The sequence below is a fragment of the Corvus kubaryi genome, unplaced genomic scaffold, assembly GCF_017639235.1.
Source record: "Corvus kubaryi isolate FWS band 111438036 unplaced genomic scaffold, C.kubaryi_AGA036_p1.0 65197, whole genome shotgun sequence".
Lineage (NCBI taxonomy): Eukaryota > Metazoa > Chordata > Aves > Passeriformes > Corvidae > Corvus > Corvus kubaryi.
Window position 1 is genome coordinate 6,031 of NW_024581830.1, and position 22,747 is coordinate 28,777.

General features: G+C 59.4%; 2 protein-coding genes across 7 annotated transcripts; both read left to right on the top strand.

Moving 5' to 3' along the window:
* The first annotated feature begins 3,119 nt into the window (after window positions 1–3,119).
* LOC121673106 (LIM domain-binding protein 1) lies at window positions 3,120–9,444 on the top strand. Of its 2 annotated transcripts, none has more exons than XM_042046161.1 (10): window positions 3,120–3,245; window positions 3,838–3,882; window positions 4,090–4,165; window positions 4,383–4,485; window positions 4,689–4,861; window positions 5,126–5,248; window positions 5,422–5,505; window positions 5,809–5,932; window positions 6,375–6,517; window positions 6,886–9,444. In XM_042046161.1, the coding sequence occupies exons 1-10, from the start codon at window positions 3,226–3,228 to the stop codon at window positions 7,114–7,116; spliced, it is 1,122 nt and encodes a 373-aa protein (XP_041902095.1). In that variant the 5' UTR covers window positions 3,120–3,225; the 3' UTR covers window positions 7,117–9,444. The 2 variants fall into 2 exon arrangements, with proteins under 2 accessions (XP_041902095.1, XP_041902094.1); XM_042046160.1 differs by having other exon boundaries at window positions 3,121–3,245; window positions 6,375–6,523.
* Window positions 9,445–11,276: 1,832 nt separating this feature from the next.
* On the top strand, window positions 11,277–22,251 carry LOC121673104 (prominin-1-A-like). Of its 5 annotated transcripts, none has more exons than XM_042046155.1 (26): window positions 11,277–11,379; window positions 11,676–12,107; window positions 12,296–12,506; window positions 13,687–13,742; window positions 13,966–14,171; window positions 14,590–14,710; window positions 14,856–14,919; window positions 15,342–15,431; window positions 15,692–15,882; window positions 15,968–16,042; window positions 16,343–16,406; window positions 16,635–16,794; window positions 17,054–17,206; window positions 17,683–17,806; window positions 17,964–18,055; window positions 18,281–18,365; window positions 18,474–18,617; window positions 18,858–18,929; window positions 19,121–19,210; window positions 19,325–19,378; window positions 19,695–19,775; window positions 20,083–20,151; window positions 20,248–20,337; window positions 20,603–20,715; window positions 21,652–21,669; window positions 22,059–22,251. In XM_042046155.1, exons 3-26 carry the CDS (start codon window positions 12,377–12,379, stop codon window positions 22,108–22,110), a joined length of 2,394 nt encoding a protein of 797 aa, XP_041902089.1. In that variant the 5' UTR covers window positions 11,277–11,379; window positions 11,676–12,107; window positions 12,296–12,376; the 3' UTR covers window positions 22,111–22,251. The 5 variants fall into 5 exon arrangements, with proteins under 5 accessions (XP_041902089.1, XP_041902091.1, XP_041902090.1 ...); XM_042046157.1 differs by having other exon boundaries at window positions 12,356–12,506; XM_042046156.1 differs by lacking the exon at window positions 11,277–11,379 and having other exon boundaries at window positions 11,418–12,107.
* Window positions 22,252–22,747: the final 496 nt, after the last annotated feature.

The window sequence follows — 22,747 nt, forward strand, 5'->3', positions numbered from 1 at the left end:
CTCACCAGCTGCAGTGTCAGCCTGATTTTTTCCCTTGCTGGCCATTTTTGTGTTGCTGGGCCAGCACCCGTGAGTGGCCACAGGAAGCATCTTCTGTTGGCTCAGGTTCCACAGGGGCATTGCATGCTCAGCCACCAAGCAGCATCCCTGTTTGCACCGAGCCTGCCCAGATCCTCTGTGCTCAAAGCAGGAGGCAGAGCAGGAGCATGCGGAAACACCAGCTAGGGCCAAGCACTGGGCTTGGCTTGGGAAGGGCCACATCCTGCAGGTGTGTGTCACTGCACCTGGCTGGACAGGGCTTGCAGGCAGCTGGGGCAGTGTGAAGGAAAGAGGTGGTGATGGAGGGATGTCCGAGACCAGGCGGCATGACACTTGTGTGAGTAAAAGCTGGTGTTCCTGCTGCTGTAAAGTAACTGTGTTATTTCCTGTAACTTGTGTAGTGTGTCTACAGTGAAGGTAGAATTTGGACAGCTTGTATCAAGTCCTAAGGCTGTTGTTAGTGTTATTTCAAACCACTGATTCCAGTGACATATTTTATGCTGCATTAAAAATAATACTTGGTCAGGATGCCAGTCTTGCTGAGGTCACATAAGAGGCTCTTCTCCACTCCTCTAGATCCTGACATAGGTCACTCAGTAGAGCTCCAAGTCCATATTAACCTGCTGGGAAAGGCCCAGGGTGGAAATTGAGGCTTGAGTAGGAGTGATGGCCTGGCTCATCTGCTGTCCCATCTCCAGCAACAGGGAGCTGGGGAGGAGCATGAGAAGCACAATGGATGGAGAGTGATGTGTCTCCTTGGTCTCACCCACCCCAGGAGGCCTTCCTGCACCCTGAGAAACAAGATGGAAACTGAGGACCCCAAGAAGCCTTGGGCATTTAACCTTCCCATGTCTCATCCATGAATAAAAACAAAGAATTGAAGGATGAGACCTGCTGGGTCCGATTTTTTCTTCCCCTAAGGACATGATGGCCAGAAACAAGCAGTGCTCCAGCCACTGCTGTCTCTGCTTAATGAATTGGTTTGTTTTCAACAGAAGCTTGGGAGTTTTGGGAAGTTTCCTATGCATTGAACATGCTTCAATGTCATGTTGTATAACAACAGAATGGAGGAAATAGAAAGGCTGTGTTTCTAGTACAGTTTGGGCTGAATTATCATTTCTGTTAGGCACAAGTTGATGTGGATAGAGCAGAAAGCATAAATTCCTCTGCAGCAGCATCTGACCAGCACTGAACTCCTAATTAAAAATGTTTTTATCTGTAAAAACAATCTGTAGGAGCAAGGGGCCGACATTGTTAGCAGCCATATGAGAAATTGTGCCATGTCCCACTTATCCTCACTGCAGACGGGCAGGAGTGGGAACAGCAAGCCACAGCTGAGTGGCTGGGCTGGCTCCAGCCCCACAGGACTGGTAGATCCTGGTGGGTGCTGGAGAGAGGCTGGGTTCAGCTGCTGTGGGGAAACATGGTAAAAAGGCCCCAAGAAAATCAAGGAGTAAAACACATATTTCCCCTGTTGCAAATTGGATTTAATGCTGGGGAGGTGACCCTCTCTATTTTTGACCAGCCCTTGCTCAGCAGTGTGTACAATCCCTGTGACTGCTGGCTTGGGGTCCCAGACGGCTTGGCAGGGGTTAAAGTCATGCCCTGGTCATTCACCTCTGTTGGCTAACAAGCTCCTTATTGCAACAAGCTGGACATCTTGGGTCCCTGTGCTGGTGGCACTGCTTTCCTTCACCCTGGTGCCTTTTGCTCCCCTCCTGTATCCATCGTGGTTGAGCTGCTGCTCCGATCCTGTCCCTGCACCCTTCCACACAGCCTGGCCGTGGAGCGGAACCCAGCCGGTGTGTCTGGTGTCTCCGGGACGCTTCCCTCCGCTGCTGGGTTTGCTTTCTGCAGTAGCGGGTGGCAATCCTGGCAGTTCGTGGGCGTTGGGAAGTGCCCGTCCCAGGGCTGCGTGCGGGCGGGCAGCCGACGGGGATCCCGCCTTGGCCCCGGCTGCAGCGGCAGCCCGGCACGGCCGGCTCCGGGCCCCCGCCTGCAGCGGGACGGGGGGAGACGTGTCTGTGCGGCAGGGCCGGCTGAGCCGGTGGAGCCGGAGCTGCCTGGCAGCTCGCCCACCGCTGCGCCCCGTCCAGGTCAGCCCGTCTGCCCGCCTGCCTGCTGGGAGGGAGCCGCGTGCCTCGGCAGCATCCTGGCGCAGCGTGCCGGGTCCTGCCAGCCGCGGGGTGTGCCGGGGCTGCCGCGGGGCTCGGGAGGGGAGCTGGCAGTCGCCGCTCCCGGGAACCTGCCCTTGTGGTGGGAATGGGCTGGTGAGTGTGGCAGCCCCTGGCTGCCCCTAAGGAGCCTGGATGGGGCTGGCTGTGCCTGGCATCCCTAATGCCTGCTGTTGGCAGGTCTGGGGGTCCCCAGGTTGCTTTCAGGATGTGGGTTGGTTTCACACATCGTGTGCTCCGTTGCAGACCCCATCACACCCCATGTCCTCTATGGGCTCCTTGGTGCTGTGGTGGGCAGTGAGGCTTTGGGGTGGTTTGATCACAGCTGGGGGCTGGCATGTGGCATCTCTCTGTCCGCCTGGATCTGGGTGGCCACTGGCCTGCCTGAGCAGCAGATGGTGGCTGCCTGGGGACCCGCCGTCCATCCCTCCGGGCGATTATTCACCCGTCACCATGACGATAGAAAGGTCAGCAAAAAGATCCTGTGTGATTCCCGGGTCAGTGGGATTAGGAGCAGTGCAGGAGGGAGGGCTAGAGCCCAGCCAGCCCCTCCTCAGGCTCACCAGCTGGACTGTCCCCCTTGGGCACATCCCCAGAGCCCAGCCAGCTGAGAACTGACAAACTTTGGGCACCAGTGAGAAACCCTTGGGATGGGGTTGGGCTCCACTGGCTGCTGATCCTGAGAGCTCAGCTCTGACCCTTTGAGTTCCATCCTGCACAGGGGAGGCCTGGAGCTGTGTGTGGGATGAAGGGAGTAGGCTGACATCAGGGGGGAAGCAGAGGAGGGATGGGGCTGGGCTGATGAAGGCTTGACTGGTCTTGCATCCTTCCACCTCCTACTCCTCCTTCTCTGTCTCACAGCAGCAGCAGCAGGGCATCTCTCCTTGCAGAGTGCCCCCAACTGACCCATGTCCCCTCTCTCTCTCCAGGCTGTTCCTCTAAGTCATTCAAGCTGTACTCGCCAAAGGAGCCCCCGAACGGCAACGCCTTCCCCCCCTTCCACCCAGGCACCATGCTGGATCGAGATGTGGGGTGAGCTGGGGCCCAGGGAGGGATCTGCAATGTTGAGGACGCTCTGCAGTTTGCACCCCAGGGTCTCTGTGTTACACTTCTCGGCAGCAAACAGAGACTGCAGTGCATGGAGTTCAGTTAGCACAAGAGCAAAGAGGGAATTGGAGCAGGCACAGGTGATAGTGGGTTGAGAAAGAGTGATGTTCAGAATGAAGGAAGCCCCCAGGTCCTGAGCTCTGTCAGGCCAAGCCCTCTGCTAGGCCAACCCCCTGGGATCACAGGGAGCACTCCCAGGGCCAAAACAGCCCCTTCTTGAATGTCTGTGCTGCCTGGCACCAGTCACTGCTGCAGAGGAGCTGGATATGTCCCCAAGGAGCAGTTGGCTAGGTCCCAGGAGTGAAGCAGCCAGTGATGTGGGATCAGAGCCCAGTTTTGGGCTGCAGGTCGCCCCGTGGGGCTGTCAGATATTGGCAGCCAGGATACAGTCTGCACTGTGGGGAGGGTCTCACCTCCAGTGAGCCCGACTGCCTGCTGTAGCCAGGGAAGGAGGAGCTGTGGTGAGCAGGGAGATCCCTGCTAGCACTGACCTGCCTGCATCTCTTTCCACTGCTAGACCTACTCCTATGTACCCACCGACGTACCTGGAGCCTGGAATTGGGTAAGCATGGGGGGGCTGGTGTGGACCCTGCCTGGGGGGAGCTTGTGCCTGTGGTGGGGGTGCCTCAGCTGGCTGGCTGGGGCTTGTGGCAGGGTTGCTCAGACTGCCAGTCCTGGAGGGGCTGTATGTGTTCCCCCTGTGGGCTCAGGACCCCTCCACACCTGTGGCTGCCTTCCCCTCTGATGGCTTTCTGTGCTCTCTGGGCAGGAGACACACGCCGTACGGGAACCAGACTGACTACAGGATATTTGAGCTCAACAAGCGGCTGCAGAACTGGACAGAGGTAGGGAGCCGGGAGAGCGAGGGCAGTATTTTGGCAGTGGGGGCTCCCACCGCCTTCTCCCACATGTGGCTGTGGGACAGGGCTTATCCACCCCCATCTCCAAGTGCTCAGCTCGGAGCGCAGCCCTCCATGGGTTGAGCATGTGGCTGCTGTGCCTAGCAGCCTGCATTTGTCTGTCTCTCCTCCCCGTAACTTAGCATCTCTCTGCCATCCCCAGGAATGTGACAATCTGTGGTGGGATGCTTTCACCACAGAGTTCTTTGAGGATGACGCCATGTTAACAATCACTTTCTGCTTGGAGGATGGACCAAAGAGATACAGTGAGTACCACCTTGAGTTCTCTTTCCTAAGGGCATTGCCGTTCAGCAGGAGACAGTTGTGTGCTCAGGGGGATGTGGGTAGGGTGTCAGAGTGCAGCTGTTTTCAGCCAGAAGGTATGGGGGCACCCTCTTCATGTACATCCCAAGGAACATCTGGATGAGCCAGGTTTACTGACCTTATTTTCCTGCTTCTCCTGTTGCAGCGATTGGCCGGACTCTGATTCCCCGTTACTTCCGCAGCATCTTTGAAGGGGGGGCCACAGAGCTCTACTACGTGCTCAAGCACCCCAAGGAGTCCTTCCACAACAACTTTGTCTCGCTGGACTGTGACCAGTGCACCATGGTCACCCAGCATGGCAAGCCCATGTTCACCCAGGTACTGCCTGCACCTGCAGCTTCTGCTGCCCCTCCTGGTTTTGGGGAGCCTTGGTTTTTTGTGCCTTGGTTTTTTGTGCCCTCTTGGTGGCTACAGTCCCACGGGGCTGTGCATTTGGGGCTCTTGGGTATGGCTTCTGCTGAGTCTCCCAGGAGGCAGAGGCAAGCCACTATGGGAGTATTCCAGTGTGCAGCAGTGGGTTCCCAGGGGATCTGGGCTGGGGGAAGCTGGGGCAGCCTATGCCTGACCCTTTGCCCTGCCCAGGTGTGTGTGGAGGGGCGGCTCTACCTGGAGTTCATGTTCGATGACATGATGAGGATAAAGACGTGGCATTTCAGCATCCGCCAGCATCGAGAACTCATTCCCCGCAGCATCCTTGCCATGCATGTGAGTACAGCTCCAGGAGCTTGCCTGGGTGCGAATGACACAGGGCTGCTGAGCTCCTCAGGCTGCTGTGCAGCTTGGCGGAACCTCAGCCCAGTCCTGCATCACAGGCTGGGACATGGGAGGGCTGTTCCCAGCCTGGATGCAGCTGAGCTGTCTGTCCCTGTCACTCCTAGGCACAGGATCCCCAGATGCTGGACCAGTTATCCAAGAACATCACACGTTGTGGGCTCTCAAACTCCACACTCAACTACCTCCGAGTAAGTGTGCGAGAAGAGGGGGGATGCAGCTCTGCCATGTCTTGTGCTCTCAGCTGCCTGATGCCTGGCTGCCCTGGGGTGTGTGTAGGCTGCAAGGCTGGCTTTGCAAAAGCAACCTTACAGAGGGGCTGTTAGGGAGCTGTGGGGGCAGTGGGTCTACCAAATCCCACATGCTCACAGTGTGGCTTGGGTCAGTGCAGCACAGATGCCTGCCTGTAGGGGGTTAGGGTTAGGGTTATTGGGTCTCTGTTTTGCTGGGGCTCAGAGCATTGCAATCTAACCCAGAGTCTTTGCTCCCTGCAGCTCTGTGTAATCCTAGAACCAATGCAGGAGCTTATGTCACGGCACAAGACCTACAGCCTCAGTCCCCGGGACTGCCTCAAGACTTGCCTCTTCCAGAAGTGGCAGCGGATGGTCGCTCCGCCTGGTGAGTCTCACAGTGGCTGCTGTGCTACCTGGGGGTCTCTGGGACTGCCTGGTCAGGCCCTGCCCTCGGTGCAGGCTTGTCCCAGCCCCAGAGCTGTTCTTGGCCTCGTTTTGTGAGGCTGGGAGTGGTGAACCAGGCATTTAGCTTCCTTCTATGCTGGTCTGCCTTCCCAGAGGGCCAGAGCAGGACTGCAGGCAGCCAGTACTCCCTGCCTGGAGGCTGCCAGCTGCTTGTGGAAAGCAAAGCAGGGATGGAAATTGTCATGCTGCCTCTCCTGTCCCCTGGTCTGGGAGGACAGCAGAGCTGTGGAAGTGAGGAGGGTGGTGATGCTGCCTGGAGGGGGAATGTGGTCCTTGAAGAAATGGGGTTTGCATAACAGGGGCTGGGGGGCACCAGCTTCCTCTTGTTGGGGCTGATCATGTATGTCTCTTTCCTCCACCAGCGGAGCCAGCACGGCAGCAGCCCAGCAAGCGCCGGAAAAGGAAGATGTCGGGGGGCAGCACCATGAGCTCCGGTGGGGGAAACACCAACAACAGCAACAGCAAGAAGAAGAGCCCAGCCAGCACCTTTGCCCTGTCCAGTCAGGTACCTGTAAGCATCCCGTTTCCATTCTCTCTTCCTCCTCTGGGGTGGAGGGGAGGGTTCTCTGCTCCTGCCCCTGGGAGCTGCTAGGGGGAGACCCCCAGGGACTGCCTATCTGAGCCCCCGCAGCTCTTCCCATGTGATGGGGAAAAGAAGGAGGGGGTGTCCCAGCTGCCTTCTGTAAGACTCTCTGCTCTCCTGCAAGGGAGTGAGGGTGTGTTTGCCCCACTCAGTGCCCAGGCTTGGGTTCTGCAGTGGAGATGAGGAAGTGGCCCTACAGCTGGGGAAAGGGGCTGAGCTGATGAGAGGGGGGTCTAGCGGCCCAGGCTCCCCCCACCTCGATTATGTTTCGGGACCGTCTCCCCTTTCAGGATGTGATGGTGGTAGGCGAGCCCACACTGATGGGGGGGGAGTTTGGGGACGAGGACGAGAGGCTCATCACCCGGCTGGAGAACACGCAGTTTGACGCCGCCAACGGCATCGACGACGAGGACAGCTTCAACAACTCGCCGGCGCTGGGGGCCAACAGCCCCTGGAACAGCAAACCGCCCTCCAGCCAGGAGAGCAAGTCAGAGAACCCCACGTCGCAGGCGTCGCAGTAACGGCCCCCCCGCCGCCCCGTGGACTCAGTCCCAACCAATCTACCTGTACATTTGCAACGGAGAGTGACTGGGAAGCGGCGAGGTACCGAGGGCGGATCAGCGCCACACGGATGATGGGGTGCATGGCCTGGGGTGCACACCAGGCAGGCAGCCCCCAGCCATCACCCCCGCCGCCTCCCCGTACCCCCACGCCTGCCTCCCCGATGGACCCCAGGGCAGGGGTGGGTTTCCGGGGCCGTAGCTTCATTATTCCCCCTTCTCTCTTCTTTCCTGCTTCTTGCCCAGAGAGCTTCTCATCCCCGCCCCAACACGCCCAACCCCTCCCTGCCGAGTGGGGGGAATTAGAGGGGAGGTGTTGGCAGTGGCTGGCATGACCAGATGCCATGTGTTGAGGTCTGGCACAGCCCAGAGACCCTCCTCCCTGGGTCCTATGGCTGGTGTTTGCTGAGCAGCCACCTGCATTGGGGTTGTACATCTCTAGTCCAAGCTGGGGCTGGTTGGGGGGGGGGCAGTGATGAAAAGCCTTCCCTGTGCCTCGGGCTCTGCCATGAAGCCGCCTGCAACCAGGGTCAGATCCTGCAGCGCTGGGATGGTGTTGAGGATATGGCCCCGTCTCATTTTCCCACTCTCCTGCACCCTCCCCTTCCCCTCGCTCCCCAGAGCGAGAGCACAGCACGGTCATGGGGGCACTCTGTATATAGGAAGTGCGTGGTGGGGGGCTGGGGGGCACGGAGGACCCGCAGCTCTGCCGGAGCAGCCGGTGCCCTTGTTCCCTGCCTGCAGCCCCTGTGTTTCCCTCCACCCTGCGTGAGTCTGCCTGGGGCCCCTTTGCAACCCCTGGCTCCTGGTACCTCCTACTTTTGTCTTTTTTTAAGAAAAAAAAAAATAATATTATTAAATTGTAAGTTTAAAAAAAAGAAAAAAAAATGGGAAAAGACTCCCTCAGCCCCCTTGCCCATTCCCCCCTCCTGTCCTGAGCCCTCTCACCCTGTCCTGACTTTTGTACAGGCTTCTTCTCTTGGAAGTCTCGTTTTATATCCAGTTCGGAGAGCTTCAAACCAAGGAGAGACTTTGCAGACTTCCTTTCTAATCCCTCCAGAGGTCGGGAGGGGCCAGCCCCCCGCCTCCCTTCTCAATGTAAATCTTGTGTGCTGTTGTCCCCGCTCCCCCCCTCGGGTTCGTGTACCTCGTGCTTGTACATTTCCGCGCTGTAGACAGTGTGTACGATACTGTTCTTTCAATGTGTTATCACTAGAGCAGGTGCCTCCATTGATGTTAGGGGAAACGATGAGAAAAATAATAATTTTTGGGGGGTTTTTTTGGTTTAAAAAAAAAAAAAAAGAGAAAAAAAATAATCCCTTCCAAGGAGAAGATGGGAGGTGCCGGGGGAGGGTGTTTGTGCTAACTAACCAGTTCACCCCAGCAGCCTTGGAGTGGGGTTTTGGGGAAAGACGGGAGTCCAGGCTGCCCGTGGGAACCCCCTGGCATGCCCCGTGGTGGGGTTGCAGCAAGTGCTGCCGTGGGGGGGACTGCCCTAGTGGGGGTGTACGTGTGTGTAAGAGTGTGTGTGCGAGAGGTTTGTGTGTCTGTCTGTGTGTGTAAGGGAGCCTGGAGCAGGCGGAGTAGCCCTGAAGTTCGGGGGGGTGAGGGGTGCACTCCATTCTCCCTGTCAGACGCCCCCAGTTCCCTGCCAGGGATCCCACGGTCCATGTCCCACTGCCCCGTGGGGCTTGGGGCTGGCACGTGTCACTGAGGGAGCCGCTGCCTGTGCACAGGGGGCTCTGGCTGATGCAGGGGTCCTACTAGCACCCCATGTCTTGCCCACTCGTGGCTGAGACTGCAGGAGGCTGCTGAGATGGGGTGGGGGACACCCTGTGTTTCCTCTCCTGCTGTCCCTGTGGTTGGGCAGGGAGACAGAGCCTTGAGTCTGCCCTGGTCTGATCTCAAGCTGAAGATCCCTGGAGAGATGCCTGTGTTGGCTGCTGGGCCCCTCCATGTGCAGGCCGGAGGTGGAGGGCTCGGCCCCTCAGACCCCCAGGCATGGGGGTCCCCACGGCCCCTTTGCAGGTGGGGGTGGGATCCCAGGGTGGGATCCCAGGGTGTTGCAGGGAGGGGGGCTCTGCATTGCAATTAAGGTACGATTCTCCACGCCGTGCCGCAGGGCTGCTGTGGAGGGTGCAGAGCCCTCACTGCCACGGGCACACTGTAATGCCTTTTTGTTTCTTCTTTTTTTTTTTTTTTTTTTTTTTTTTCTTCCTTCCTCCCCTCCATAGTTTGTGCCATTTATGAGTCATGTATGGTACCAATAAAATGACTTTTCGGTTTGAAGCTGTCCTGATCACTTATGTCTGAGCATGGGACCAGGCTGATGTAGGCAAGGCAGAGGGGGCTCCCCTCATGTCCCTGGTGCCCTGGCAGGGGGTGGGGGAACAGGGCTCACTGTGCTCTCAGGATGATGCCGGCTCGCTTCTGTCTGCTGGTTCCCAGGCAGGCCACAGCTGGCTCCCTGCCATGCCATGGAAAGCAGAAATCTCAGCAAGGGTAAGGTACAGGGCTGCTGGGAAACGCCCAGTCCCCAAGCCAGAGCAAACAAGCAGCTCGAGGCCTACCCAGACACCAAGGTGATGGACACCTTCCCTGGGGAGCAGTGGGGGCAGTGCCATCCTGCTGTGGGAACAGGGCGGGAGCAGCTGAGCAGCATGGAGGTGTCCTGGGGAGGGCAAAGGAGGGACAGGGGACCAAGAGAGGGCCAGCCTCCATGGGGACTAGACCAGTCTCCTTCCAGAAGCTGGGGTGCCCTGTGCCAGCATTGTTAGGGATATGGGGGAAGCCAGGCTCGTAAAGCAGGGCTGATGGCAGCAGAGGGTGAGGGCAGGATGGAGCTGTATCTTCAGAGTAGGGACAGGGATTGGGTTGACATCTGCAGTGAGGGATGTCACCAGGCTGTCCTTTCCCCTGACAGGGCCGAGGTTGGGGGGGCTGCAGGATACAGGTGCTGTGGTGGGAGCTTGTGGCTGACGGGTGAGGGCAGGGTGGCTGCAGTGAGCCCGTGGTGTGGCACCCAGAGCTGGGGCATCAACACCCTTGCTCCTGACATGCCCCGAGCTCTGGCAGGGTCTGGTGGGATGCCGTGGGCTGGAGGGGAGCAATGCCTTGCAGGAGCAGATCCTGCCATCTGTGAAGGATCCTGCATGTGCCTGGCTGGCTCCTGCCTGTGGACCTGAGAGCTACTGGATAGCCCCAAGGCAACACCTCGGGGTTGAGGTCTGACCTGGAAAGCCCAAGGGTACCTGTGAAGTCCCCAAACCTCCTTCCCCACATGAGCTCCAGTGCTATGAGAAACTCAGTTGTTGTTTTTTTTCCCCCCCTCCTTTTTTGGTGGGATGAATCTGTGTCCTCTGCTGCCCTGCGGCAGTGCCAGTGCTGTGCCAGAGGGTCCCACATGACACTCTAGCACCCGGCATGGGCCAGACCAGGAAGAAACCTAGAAGTAGAGCTGCCCTTCTCCCCGCACCACCTTCACCTAAGGTCACGGAGTGCAGTGATGCCTGCTTGTGCCGAGGAAAGTTAAGCAGTACCTGGGAGATGGTGATGAGCAAGCCAGGGCTGCTGGAGGGGCCAGGGAGCCCACCATGCAAAGGTCATTCAGGTACAGCTCACCCGGAGTCCCTGCTGGTACCTGTCCAAAAGCCCATGGTGTCCCATGCAGGGACACAGGGCAGGGGCCAAGGACCATGCTGGGGGCTCCAGCTACCCCGGGGCAGGGGGTGGGGGCTGCAGGGCACAGCTGACGGCTGGCATAGGTGGGCAGCGGGGGCGGGTACCGGCTGTGGCAGGATGGGGTAAGCACTGGTGCTCTTAGGCAAGGAGGGAGCATCCCCGGGGCACGGGCAGAGGGCCTATGGGCGGCGGGACAGGGCAGGGGCCGGGGTCTCTGGAGCAGATGCAGGATGTCAGGGTGGGTTGGGGCCAGGAGCAGGGGTGTCCCCCGCGTGGAGGGGGAGTGCCAAGGTGCAGCGGGGAGAGCTGGGGCGGAGGGCTCCCTTCGGCAGACGAGGGGGCCGGCGCGGTCGCACGCCCCGGACAGACCCCGGCTGGCCGGGGCGGAAGGGGCGGCTCTGTCCGGCCCTTCCCGCACCTCCCGGGGCCGCCCGCGCCGCGGGCTCGGTGCGGAGCCGTGCTGAGCTGTACCGAGCTGGGGAGCTCCGCCCGCCGCCGCTCGCCGGGACGCGACCCCCGGGGCACCTGCCCCGCGTCCACCGGGTGCGTCCGCGGCACAACCGGGAGCAACCCCTAGCCCCTCCCCGCTCCTGCCCCCGGTTGCGGCTCCCGGAGCTCCGGCGGCAGGGCGGGAGATGGAAACACACGGCGTGGGAAAGCTCTGCGGGGAGCGGGGATGGAGCCGAGCGGGCGCCCAACCTTTGAGGAAAATTGCTGTCTGGGGGCCCCTGAGGCAGCTCCCCGCTTGGGGGGACCGGGACGCGTGTGAAAAATGCCGGGTTTGCCGCAGTGCCCCATTTCGGAAGGTTTTTAGATGCAAAACCTGCTTCTGTGTCTAGAGCTGCTTTGTGTTGAAACTGTGAACGGCTCAACGCACCCCATCCCGACGGGATGCAGATGGTGTGGGGCGGAGCGGGCGGGACGGCTGGCCTCGGGATCACCCCAGGCAACCCAGCGCCTGGGTCGGGACAAGAGGAAACCAGCATGGGCACGGGAGCTTAGCGGAGGGCGAGGAGAGGAGCTCTTCCCGGTGCCTGGGTCGGGACAGGTCGGTGGTGACCGTGACCCCGGTATGGAGAGGCGGCCCGAGGTGGCCGGGTGCCAAGCGCTGTAAGGGGGCAGGGTGGGGCGATCCCGGCATCACCGCCTGCCCGGCAAACAGCTAGTCAGCAATCATCGCTGAAACTTAAACAAACCACAGACCTGGGCGCTGGCACGGTGCGGCCGGACCCTGCGGCAGCTGTGGGTGCAGAGAGGTGTCAGAGGACAGGGTGAGTGCTCTGAATCCGCTTCATCCCCCACAGCCCCCCATGTCTCTCGTGGGCACCTTCTGCCTGGCTTCCCACCCCACTGCTCACAGGACTCCCCATCCCTTCCTCGGTGCTGTCCCGCAGCTCTTTCCTTCCGGGCAGGAGCTGGCAGGTGCCTGATTTTTTCTCTCTGCGTTTCCTGGTCGGAGGCAGGGCAGTCTGGGTGTTCCCGTGCCCCGACGACACCGGCAGCTCCTCTCTGTGCCCAGGAGTCCTCTGGAGCTGCTGCGATGGAGCTGGGGAACATCTCGAAGCCCACGTACGGCCCTGGCCCCGAGGCGCCGGGGAGCAGCACGCCGGGGCTGGTGACAATGGCACACAGCTTCCTGCGGCTGGTGCAGCCCAACCCCCTGCCCGTAGGTGGGTGCATGGCGGCGGGGGGCTGGCAGTGGTGTGGGGGGGCTGCTTGGGGCTGCTGGGTCCCCGTTGAGCATGAGCCCTCCTGCAGTGGTGACTGTCCATCCAGCATCCATACGCTGGGTACTGGGTAAGGAGGGATATGGCTGGGGCAATCAGGAGTGGGATCCCAAGGATTGTGAGCTGTGTCCTGCTCATGTGCCATAACAGCTGTGGGGGTATCTTGGTTGGGCCCGAGGACAGGTGTTAGTGGTAGTGCCACCTTGCAGACTCCTGCCCCATCCTCCCTCCAGGTATTTTAATCCTAGGCCCCCAAAAATGTGCAGAGCAAACCCCACTCCTCCTGAAGGGTTTTTGCCTGTCTTGCAGCCCTCTTGTGCTTGCTGGCCACCAAGAGCAGTGTGTGCAGTGTGTGGCAGCACGGTGTGCACTCCCTGTGCACTGCCCTGTTTGCCAGCACTTGCCCTTGCTCCTGTCACTGTCACAGCTCTGTCCCAAAGCAGCTGCAGGTTTGCACAGGTGATACCAGGACCCTGCAGCTGCTTGGTATTCGTGGGGCGAGTGCTGCCCACCTGGAGGGAAATGCCACTCTGGCTGCTGGCACTTGTACTTCCTCCTTCACTAGGCTCAGCCCTTGCTCGCCATCAATGTTCTGGCAAAGGTGTGGCTGGCACACACCTTGACGGCTTTGTGAACTTCTGTCATGTAGACTACAGGGTACAATCAATGACCCCATGTGTCATCATGGCTTGTGATGAGGGCTTAGGGCACAAGAGGGAGAGCCCTGGGAATGAAAGAGGCAGTGTGGCAGTGGATCTTTGCCCCAGCACTCATTCCACACTGGCAGTGCTCTTGGGCATCTGTGTGAGGCTGGGCTGCAGGAGGGCAGCGCCAGGGCAGTGTCCCTTATGCCCACTGGGGTGAGGAACCCCCTTGTTCTGTGGACCCCCTGAGAGCCTGGGGGCTGGCAGCACTTTTCCCAGGTGCAAAAATGCTGCAGGATGTGATGGCTGGGGAGGGCAGCTGGAAGGGAGAAAAATGCCAGACTCAGAGCTGGTCTGAGCTGCAGGTGATGCCTGGGGCTGGGAGCCCCTCTCTGGGGTGAGCAGGGTCTGGGGCCCTCCTGGAGAGCCTGCCAGGGCCCAGCACCTGCTCATGGCCATCTGTACTTCTTGTCCCCTAGGGCTGTTTAATTTTGGGCAGTCCCAGAACAAGTTCAACCAGGAGGAAATCCACGAGGTGAGCAGGCAGCTGGGGCAGGGAGCCGGCAGTCCCAGACCACCGTGGACTGGGGGATGCTGGTGGGTGCTGCTCTGAGGCTGAGCCCTGGATGCTGGGCAGCAGTAAGGGGAGATGTTCTGCTCCCTGGGGGACGCATTTTGTCTGTTTGGGTCTGGACAGGGCGCTCAGAGCTTGTACAGGGGCACCAGTGTTATGCTGCCTCTCATTCTTCCTATCCCAGCTGCTGCTCTACGAACTGGGTTTCCTGGTCTGCGCGGCCATTGGAGTCCTCTTCATCATCCTCGTGCCGCTGGTGGGATGCTGCTTCTGCTGCTGCCGCTGCTGCGGGAACTGCGGCGGCCGCATGTACCAGAAGCAGGGCCGGCGGATGGGCTGCCGGCGCCGGGCGCTCTGGGCTTCTGTCCTGCTGGTCTCCGCTTTCCTCCTGTGAGTGCGCTGGCCGGGAGGCTCCGGATGGAACCCAGGGGTGGCTGGAAATGCCGGCGCTTGGCGGCCGTGCCAGGAAACTGCCATTGTTCTCGAGTAGATGGCGGCACGGCGGGACAAAGGAGAGGAAGCGGCGGCGGTGGGAAGCTGGCCCCGGGGGGCTGCGCATTGGCACGGTGCAGACCTTTCCCGACAGCTTCCCCACGGGCTAGTGGGCTCCCCCGTGCCTCAGTTTCCCGCGTCCCTCCTCTTTGGTCCCTCAGTGCAGGGCACTGGCTGGGATGCACTGGAAGCAGGGTTCACTGGTGTGCTCCAGACCCTGCAAGCTGGGGTCTGTGTGGGTGGATTTGGAGGGTACCGGGGGGGAGCACTGGGACTGAGCTCTCCACATGCTGACCCTGCCACCCTTCCCTTGTAGGGCTGGTGGTGTCTGTGCCTTCATCAGCAACGCCCGCCTCTCCCAAGCTGTGAAGAGCACCTTCCCCAATGTGAACAACACTCTGGACAATGTCCACATCTACCTGGCCTCCATCCCCCAGGCACGTATGGTCCCCCTGCCACGTCTGGGGGCAAGGGGCCAGGCGGGAGGAGCAGCCCAAATAGCCCCCTGGGGAAGGGCAACAGCAGGGCTGGCAGCAGAGAAAGGTCCCCACCCTCATTGACACCACATCTCTGTCCCTACAGCAAGTCAATTTTATCATCAATAGGAGCGACATCCCGCTGGACTATGCCAACCGCAGCCTCCATGGTGAGTATGTGCCACGGGAGGAGCTGGAGCATCCCCATGGCCATGTGGCGAGCTGCTCCAGGGTTGGGGGTCCTTGGGCAGTGGGGGTGCTGTGTGGGTTTGCCTTTCTGCCCTGTGGGTGTTTGCTGACCCTGCAGGCCACTGGGCTGGTTCTTATGGGGACGTCTAAAGGGACTGGGTCCGGAGGCTCCTCCAAGCTCCAGCTCTGCTCCACTTGCTGCTTTTCCCCATTCAGGGGGAATCCTCCTCTCTGGGAAGGGTGATGCAGGTGGTGGGAGACTGGAGATATCCCTATTGCCCCCCACCCGGGGGGGTGGGTGAGGGACGGGTGCTGGTGGTGTCAGTGTTTTCACCAGCTTTCCTGCAAGCCCTACGGCCTTGCAGAGGTCCTGTCATTGACACCACCTCTCCCATCTCTGCAGACATTGGGCCCAACCTGGGCAGCATGATCACCTCGCGCATCAGGAGCAGCACAGACGGGGTTCTGGGATCCCTCCAGAGCCTCTTGCAAGGTACTGGCCCCATCCCTGGGAGGCTGGCAGGGGCCTCAGGGGGATGCTGGAACTGAGAGCTAGGGTAGGTGCATGTTTGGGTAAGGCTCCCAGGGAGGCAGATCCCTCTGGCCTCCCAGCCACAGCTTGGGGCAAATGCTTTGACTTTGGGGGTGCCCCTATGTTGCATTTTTTCACGGGTTCCCAAGGTTCAGCTAGGTGAGAACGAGTCCCTGCCACACTGGCAGGATGAGGCCCTGAGCCCCCTGCTGTCTCTCCAGGGATGAAGACGCTGAAGGACACCTTTGGCAGCATTGCCATCAGTCGCTCCGACCTCGAGAAGCTGCAGAGCAACTACGGCCAGCAGCTGGCCAACCTGCGGGACAGGCTCAACCAGACCCTGCAGCGCTGTGGCCAGCCCTGCAGCCAAGTGTCCCTGGACCGGCTCGCCTTCACTGCCAACTTCAGCACAGTGAGAGGGGCAGGGTGCAGGTGAGGGGCCCCAACAGCCCCTACCCCAGCCCCAACAGCTCCCTCACCCCAGGCTCTTCCCGCAGATCCCTGGTGTGGAGCAGCAGCTGGAGGCACTGCGTGAGGTCTCTAACTCCAGCATAGAGACTGATTTAGAGGAGGTAAGGGGTGTCACCTTCACCTAGGCACAAAGCTGGGTGCTTCTGCAACTGCTGGGGCTGTGCTGACAGGGAGTGGGTCAGGAGGAGCTCTATCAGGAATTCAGTGTGTGACATGGAGGGAAGGGCTGGCTAGAGGCCTGCATGCTGTCCCAACCATCCCTGCACACTGGTAGGGTGGACTGGGTACTGTGGCGAGCCTGGCTGTCCTGTACTACTAGCATCTGGGGCAAGGGGATGTGCTGCTCAGCTCTGGATTGCAGGCAGGGAAGTGAGTTGTATGCTGTGCTCCCCTGGATGCAGGTTAACGGAACGCTGAACACCATCTCTGACAAGGTGCAAGAGCAGTCCCAGGAAGTGGTGGCAAGTAAGGAGGGCTTTGTGTGCTGATTTCTCCCTCTCCTAGGGCTCCCTCCTCTGTTTTCAAGCCATTCTTTCCCGGAGGTCTTTCCTGCAGCCCTGTCTGTCCCCAGGTGCCATGATGCCAATGTCATCCTTGGCCATGACTGCGCCTTTCCTATCCTTTCTGAGTCCCTGCTGCCCTGCAGGACCTGGGCAGCAGCTCGCAGTGCCAGTGTATTCCCTTTCCTTGCAGAGAGCCAGGACCAGCTGGGCCTCATCAGGCAGGAGATCAGAAGATTGCAGGAAGAGCTGCCACTCCTGGATGTGGAGGAGAAAGTTGGGGCCTTTCTGAACAATGCCACATCGGTGCTGGAGGAGTACAGGGAGCCAATCATCGCCTGGGATGGGCTCAGGTGGGTGAGGGGCTGTGTCCCCAGCTCCGTTGTCTGGAGAGTTTTAAGGCTCCTGCTCCTCCAGTTGCTGGAGGTGGGGGCTTGCTGGGTGGTGGGCTTGTGGGTGCAGGGTAGTCAGAGCTGTGCCTTGCAGACACACATGCCCCTTCCTTGTTGTGGGGCCTGGGACCTTTTTTCCTCCCCATGGAGGCAGCTGGTGGGCTGGCTGCTGGGGTCCCAGGTCCTGCTGCCTGACTCCTGCCCTTTTGTCTTCCCCCAGGCTGATCGTGTGTGCCCTCCTGTGCTGCACGGTGCTGCTGGTGGTCCTCTGCAACGTTTTTGGGCTGCTGCTGGGATCCCTGGGGCTGAAGGAAGGCGTGCTGCCCACACAGCGCAGCAGCCTCTCCAATGCTGGCGGGAACTTCTTCATGGCGTGAGGCTCAAGTGGCTGCCAAGGACATGTGTGGGATGGGTGGGATGGGCTGGCCTGGGAATGCTCAAGCTCCTAAATCATCACATTACTGCAGCCTAATGGCCTGCCCCATGGTGACTCCCCATGTAGGTGGTAAATTGAAGGTAAAACAAGGTGCTGGTGAGAGGCATTCGAGGGGGGCCCGTTTGCCCGTGACAGCGAGGGCTGGCAGTGTGTGCGTGGTCCTGCAGCTCTGTAGGGGAGTGCTGGCTTGTAAAGCTGTGGGAAGCTATTCTGGAATTCAAGCTCCAGGGTAGAGCCTGGTCATGCTCTGGGGGCTGAAGGCAGAACAGAGACATGTTTGTGGGACGGGTGGTGTTCCTGCAATTGTAGGGGGTGAGGGGTGTGCAGCCCCTGGGCTCTGTGAGCTGGGGGCAATGCCAGCATCAGTGCTGGGCCACAGGGCTGTGGTGCTGATGGCATTTCTGTCCTGGCAGAGGGGTTGGCTTCAGTTTCATCTTCTCCTGGCTGCTCATGCTGCTGGTGACGATCATCTTTGTGCTGGGGGGGAACATTTACATGTTCTTTTGTGAGTCCTGGCGCAACCAGCAGTTCTTCCAGGTAAGCTTGCTGTGGGGAGACAACCCTGCCTGGAGCCACTGGTGCCTAAATGAGGGCTGCTGGTGGAGCAGAGGAAGCACTGGCCATTTGGGATCCTCTTCCAAGCTGTCCTGCCATGCACTATGTCTAGTTTCTCCATCTCTTTCCTTGCTCTTAGCTCCTGGACACCCCTGGCCTGATCCCTGGCTTCAGTCTCTCAGAGCTGCTGGGCCTGGAGGGTAACACAGCAAACTTCTCAGAGATATACAGGTAGGTCCCAGGCCTGACACTGTGTCTTTGGGGGGAGTAGAGCTGCTCAATGCCCTCAGATGCTCTCCAGGAGCAGGGCAGCTTGCCCTACCTGCCCTGGCTGTGGGTAGGCACTGATCACAGGGAAGGAGCAAGATGTAACCTACCTGCACAGGTGAGGACATGCTCTTGGGAGGGGGTGGCCCTTACCTGCCCTGTTTTCAACCTTGTGCCCCCATCCTGCAGGCAGTGCCAGCAAGATGCTTCCCTGTGGCAAACTCTGCACTTGGACCAGAGTGTGCCCCTGGATGAGCTCTTGAATATCAGCCAGGTGAGCATGGGGGGTACCAGGGTCTTGAGGGCAGGGATCCAAACCCAGGGCTGAGGGGACAGTGACGGGCCAGCACATGTCCCATCACGGCCCCCTTTGCTCTGACAGTACACAGGAAACATCTCCACAGCTTTTGAGAAGATGAACATCACCCTCAGCCCCATCTCCCTGCTCAGCCAGAGCCAGAAAGACCTGCTGCTGAATGCCAGTCGGGCAGCACAGCCCCCCAACTTCACCCTCACCCTGGAGCAGGTGTTCTGGGTGCAGCCTCGTGTTGGGATTGGGGCGGGGTGGATGTGGGTTGAGGAGGTCCACTGCTCTGTCCTTTTTGCTGCTGTGGGAGTCCTCTGCCATCTGTGTAACCCTTTAGGGTAACAGGGCACATCCTCTGCCTGCAAGGCCCTGGCTCCACTCTGCCCCACAAAGAAGGGGTATGGCTCCCCTCATGAGCCGCATTCCTCATTCTCATAGCTCTATCTCTGCCTTTTCCAGCTGGATCGGAATATGACACAGGGAAGCCTCCTGGATCTGGCTGCAGAGTTGGAGCAGCTGGCAGAGAAAGTGGTGAGAGACCATGACACCGCAGGGCCGTGGCCACCCTGTCCCCAAAGCCACTGGTTGCAAGGTCTCCTCTGTGCCTGCCTGGGTGTTGAGGGGAGCCCCTTCACTCTCGCCCAGCTCTTTTCCCCAGCCTGGCCCATCAGCTGGCTGTGGTGGGGCACAGAGCTGGGCACTGCTGACTGCGGCTCTTCCAGGGCACAGATGTGAAGAAGGACCTGGAAGATGAAGCTAGCAAACTGAGGGAGCTGGACAAGGACATGCAGGCCAGCTTCTCTGGACCACTGGTGAGTGATGCTGGGGGACGTCCTGGGGATGCTGGGTTGGGCTCAGAGCCTGCTGGCAGGGTCTTGTCTGAGCTGTGGGGTCTGCACCTCTGACCCCTCTTTCTCTGTCCGCAGCAAAGTCTGAAGGAGAACATCCACTTAGTGCAGACTGGGGCTGCCCAGCTAGAGGTAAGCTGCACAAAGGGAATGCACGCCAGTCCGGGGCACCCTGCAAAGCACCCTCGAGGTCCTGCAGTCTGGGGGGCTGGTGGCTGCTGGGACTCTTCATGTGCTGCAGGGGCTGCTCATGGGGTAGAGGGAGGGAGGCCACAGACCCTGCCAAGTGCGGGCTCCCTCCACCTGAGGTACTTGGCACTACCAGTGTGTGACTACTGGGAACACCCCAGCTCAGAGAGGCTGTGCCCCAGGGATTGCTGCTGTGCAGGGTCGGTGAAGTGCAGGGACCCCACTTAGATCACGCTGCTGAGAGCATCTTTCATCTCAGGGACAGACAACAGCTGCACTAGACAAAGCCAGCAAAACTCAGGAGTTCCTGGAGAGGGAGACACCAAACATCATCAAGAACGTGAGCTTGCCTTACCCTGCTGCCAGGCCACACAGACCGGACTCCCTCACCAAGACTTCCCTCTGTGCAGGGAAGCCAAACCTTTCCTGGCTGCTCATCCTGCCTGCCTTCCCTGGGCATCTCCTGTATCCCTGGGTGCCCCCTTCCCTTATGGCATTTCTGGCAAGGGACTGGGGTGGGGTGAAGCATTGAGCCCTATTGCTGCTGGGCTGAGGTGGTCTGAGAGCCCTGATCCTGACATGGAGGGGACATGGGCCATGGAGGGGGCTGGTGGTGCAGCATCTCCACTCTGTGCTTACCCCTCCAGGAGACGTGGGCCTTCCTGGAGCAGCTGTTGGATTTCTTTGAGACCTATATTTCATGGGCTAAGAGCAGGGTAAGCTGAGCCTTCCTCAGTGAGGTGGAGAGAAAGGGAGGATGAGCTGCAGGGCTTTGTGGATGCTGATATATGCTGTCCCCACCATGTCCCCAGCTGACAGAAGATGTGGCACGTTGCAAGCCCATAGCTCAGTCCTTGGATAATGTGGAAGTCATTGGCTGTGACTACATCATGGACTCTGTGGTGAGTGGGGCAGCCATGTGTAGAGTGACACACGTGTGTGGGGTGGCAGTGAGGTCCTCTTGTCCTCGTGCACAGGATGAGGGATGCAGGGAAGGATGAGGGATGCACAGGAAGCAGTGCTCAGCTTCTCCCCAGCAAATTGCTATGGCTAAGAGCAAAGGCCAGGCTCTGAGAAGGAGTGGGTGGTTACTGGGGAGCCCTGGGAGCAAAAGAGATGCTCCCAGTTGCTATCTGGGCCTAATGGCTCTTCCTCCACCCTACACAGAATGCTTTCTGGTTCAGCCTGGGCTGGTGCACCTTGTTCCTGCTGCCCAGCATCATCCTGGCCGTCAGACTTGCCAAGTTCTACCGCCGCATGGATATTGCTGATGTGTACAGGTGAGGAGCAGCCCCACCCCCTGTGACCACACTAGGTGTAGGGTCCCCCTGCCATCTGTCCCTTCATGTCCTGTGGGGCTGATGCTAAAGTAACGTGGGCTGGGGAGGACCTGAGACGTGGCTTGGAGCCCTTAGCTTTTGAGGATGGAGATGCTCTGAAGAGCTTTTCTCTGCCTACTTTGAACCTCCCCTTTGGGCAGACAAAGGTGCATCCCCTTTGGAGGAAGGAGCCTGGCAGGGCTGCAGCCCCAGCCTGGCTCAAGTCCACCACCTGACTCACTCTGTTTAGCACCATTTTTGTGCTGGAGCACTGGCATGGGAGCACAGCTGGATGCAGTGCAGAATGCAATGTGCTGCGTGGTTGGTGGCATTGCTACGAGGGTGCAGTGCTTGCTCGCATGCCTGTGGCTGCCGGTGTCCTGGGGCTGCCCCCCAACCCTCTGGGACCCTCTGCCCAGCAGCTCCACCACCAGCACAAGCACTGACCCCTGAGGGTACTGAGTAGTTTCCAGCTGGATTTCCAACTCCTGAGGGCTACATCGTGGCCCTGCAGTGCAGCTGGTGTGCTGGGGCTTCCCCAGTGCCCCACCTGCCCACCCTCTGAGCTGGCTGGAGACATGGGCTCAGCTGCCCAGGCACCTCAGGGAACTAAAGTTGTGGCATAGGGAGCTGGGGGCTGCTGAGCTGTGAGCATGGGGCCCTGCTCTGCCTGCCTGGGGAAGGAGCACTGATGCTCTGGGGGGGGGGGGGCCTGTAAGAGCCTGTGCTCCCTGTTCAGATCAGGCAGCCAGGATGGAGAGGACCACAGCACCCTGAAGGCCACGTTTTCCTTTTGTGACCCATGGGAGACCTTGTCCCACCATGAGATGCTGGGCTGTCCCACAAGGCTTCTTCTTGCCCCACTAACACTGTTCCCTCTTTTTTTCTCCCCTCTAGGAATGAAGACTTTGAGATGTAAGCTACTTACACTGCCAGGTCCCTGTGTGGGGTGGGAGGCAGCCCCTGTGGTATGAGGGGGTCAGGGAACAGAGGGAGAGGGATGAGGACCAGGGTGAGTGCCAGACCAAGGAGTGTGCTGGTACCAGGGGATGGTTGTGAAGGTGGGACTTTTGTAGAGCATACAGTTGTGGGGTCCTCTATCATCTTCCCACACTCCTAAATTTGGAGGTGCTGCTGGTCCCAGTCTCCTGAGCTGGTGGGTTTGGGGAAGCTGTCTCCACACCCTATTTCCTGTGGGGCTGGGTGATAGGAGTGGGATGATATTTGACCATCCCAGTGCATCCTGAGCTGTCCCTTGTTCCCCTCTGTGGCTGGGGGTGACATAGGTGACCTTGGTTTTGCAGGCCACCCACATTCAACTCCTACAAAATCCCCAGACCTTCCACAAGGCATTAGCCCCCATCACGTGCAGATGGAGGAGGAAATGGACAGCCCCCCCTCACTTGAAAAATGTGATTATTTATTTTTGCAGGGAGCCTGCCTCTTTCCAAGGCTGTAATTTTTGGTATCAAACAATAAATGGTGTGTTTGTGTGCACTGTGGGATGTGACTGCGCTCCTCAGGTCTAGATGAGATGGAAGTACACAGGGGTAGGGGCATGGAGGGTTCCCCATTGCTGGCACAAGCTGAGGCTGTGCCTGGGACCAGAGGGCTCTTTCTGGTGTTCCCAAGTGTGCTCTGCCCACAGCCAGCCTATGGGTTGATACAGGACCACTGCTCAGCATCACCAACACTGGGTGATGTTCCCCTCAGTGGGCAGCCCTTTGCACCTCTGACTGGGTGAGTGCCAGGTCCTTCCCTGGGAAAAGCCACACAAAGAGCCTCCTGTCCATGAAGTGCCACCCCAAGCTGTCACCAGCGCGTGAGCACTTCCCTCTGGCAAGGCTGGTATGTATCATCTGTGGGTTTCCAGTGAGTTTATGGAGTGCCTGCAGCCCACAACTCCTTCCCTCTGCAAGATATGGTGGCACGGGTACTTTCTGTGCCCACCCCTGCACAGCCCATGCTCTGCATGGAAACAGCTGCATGTGCA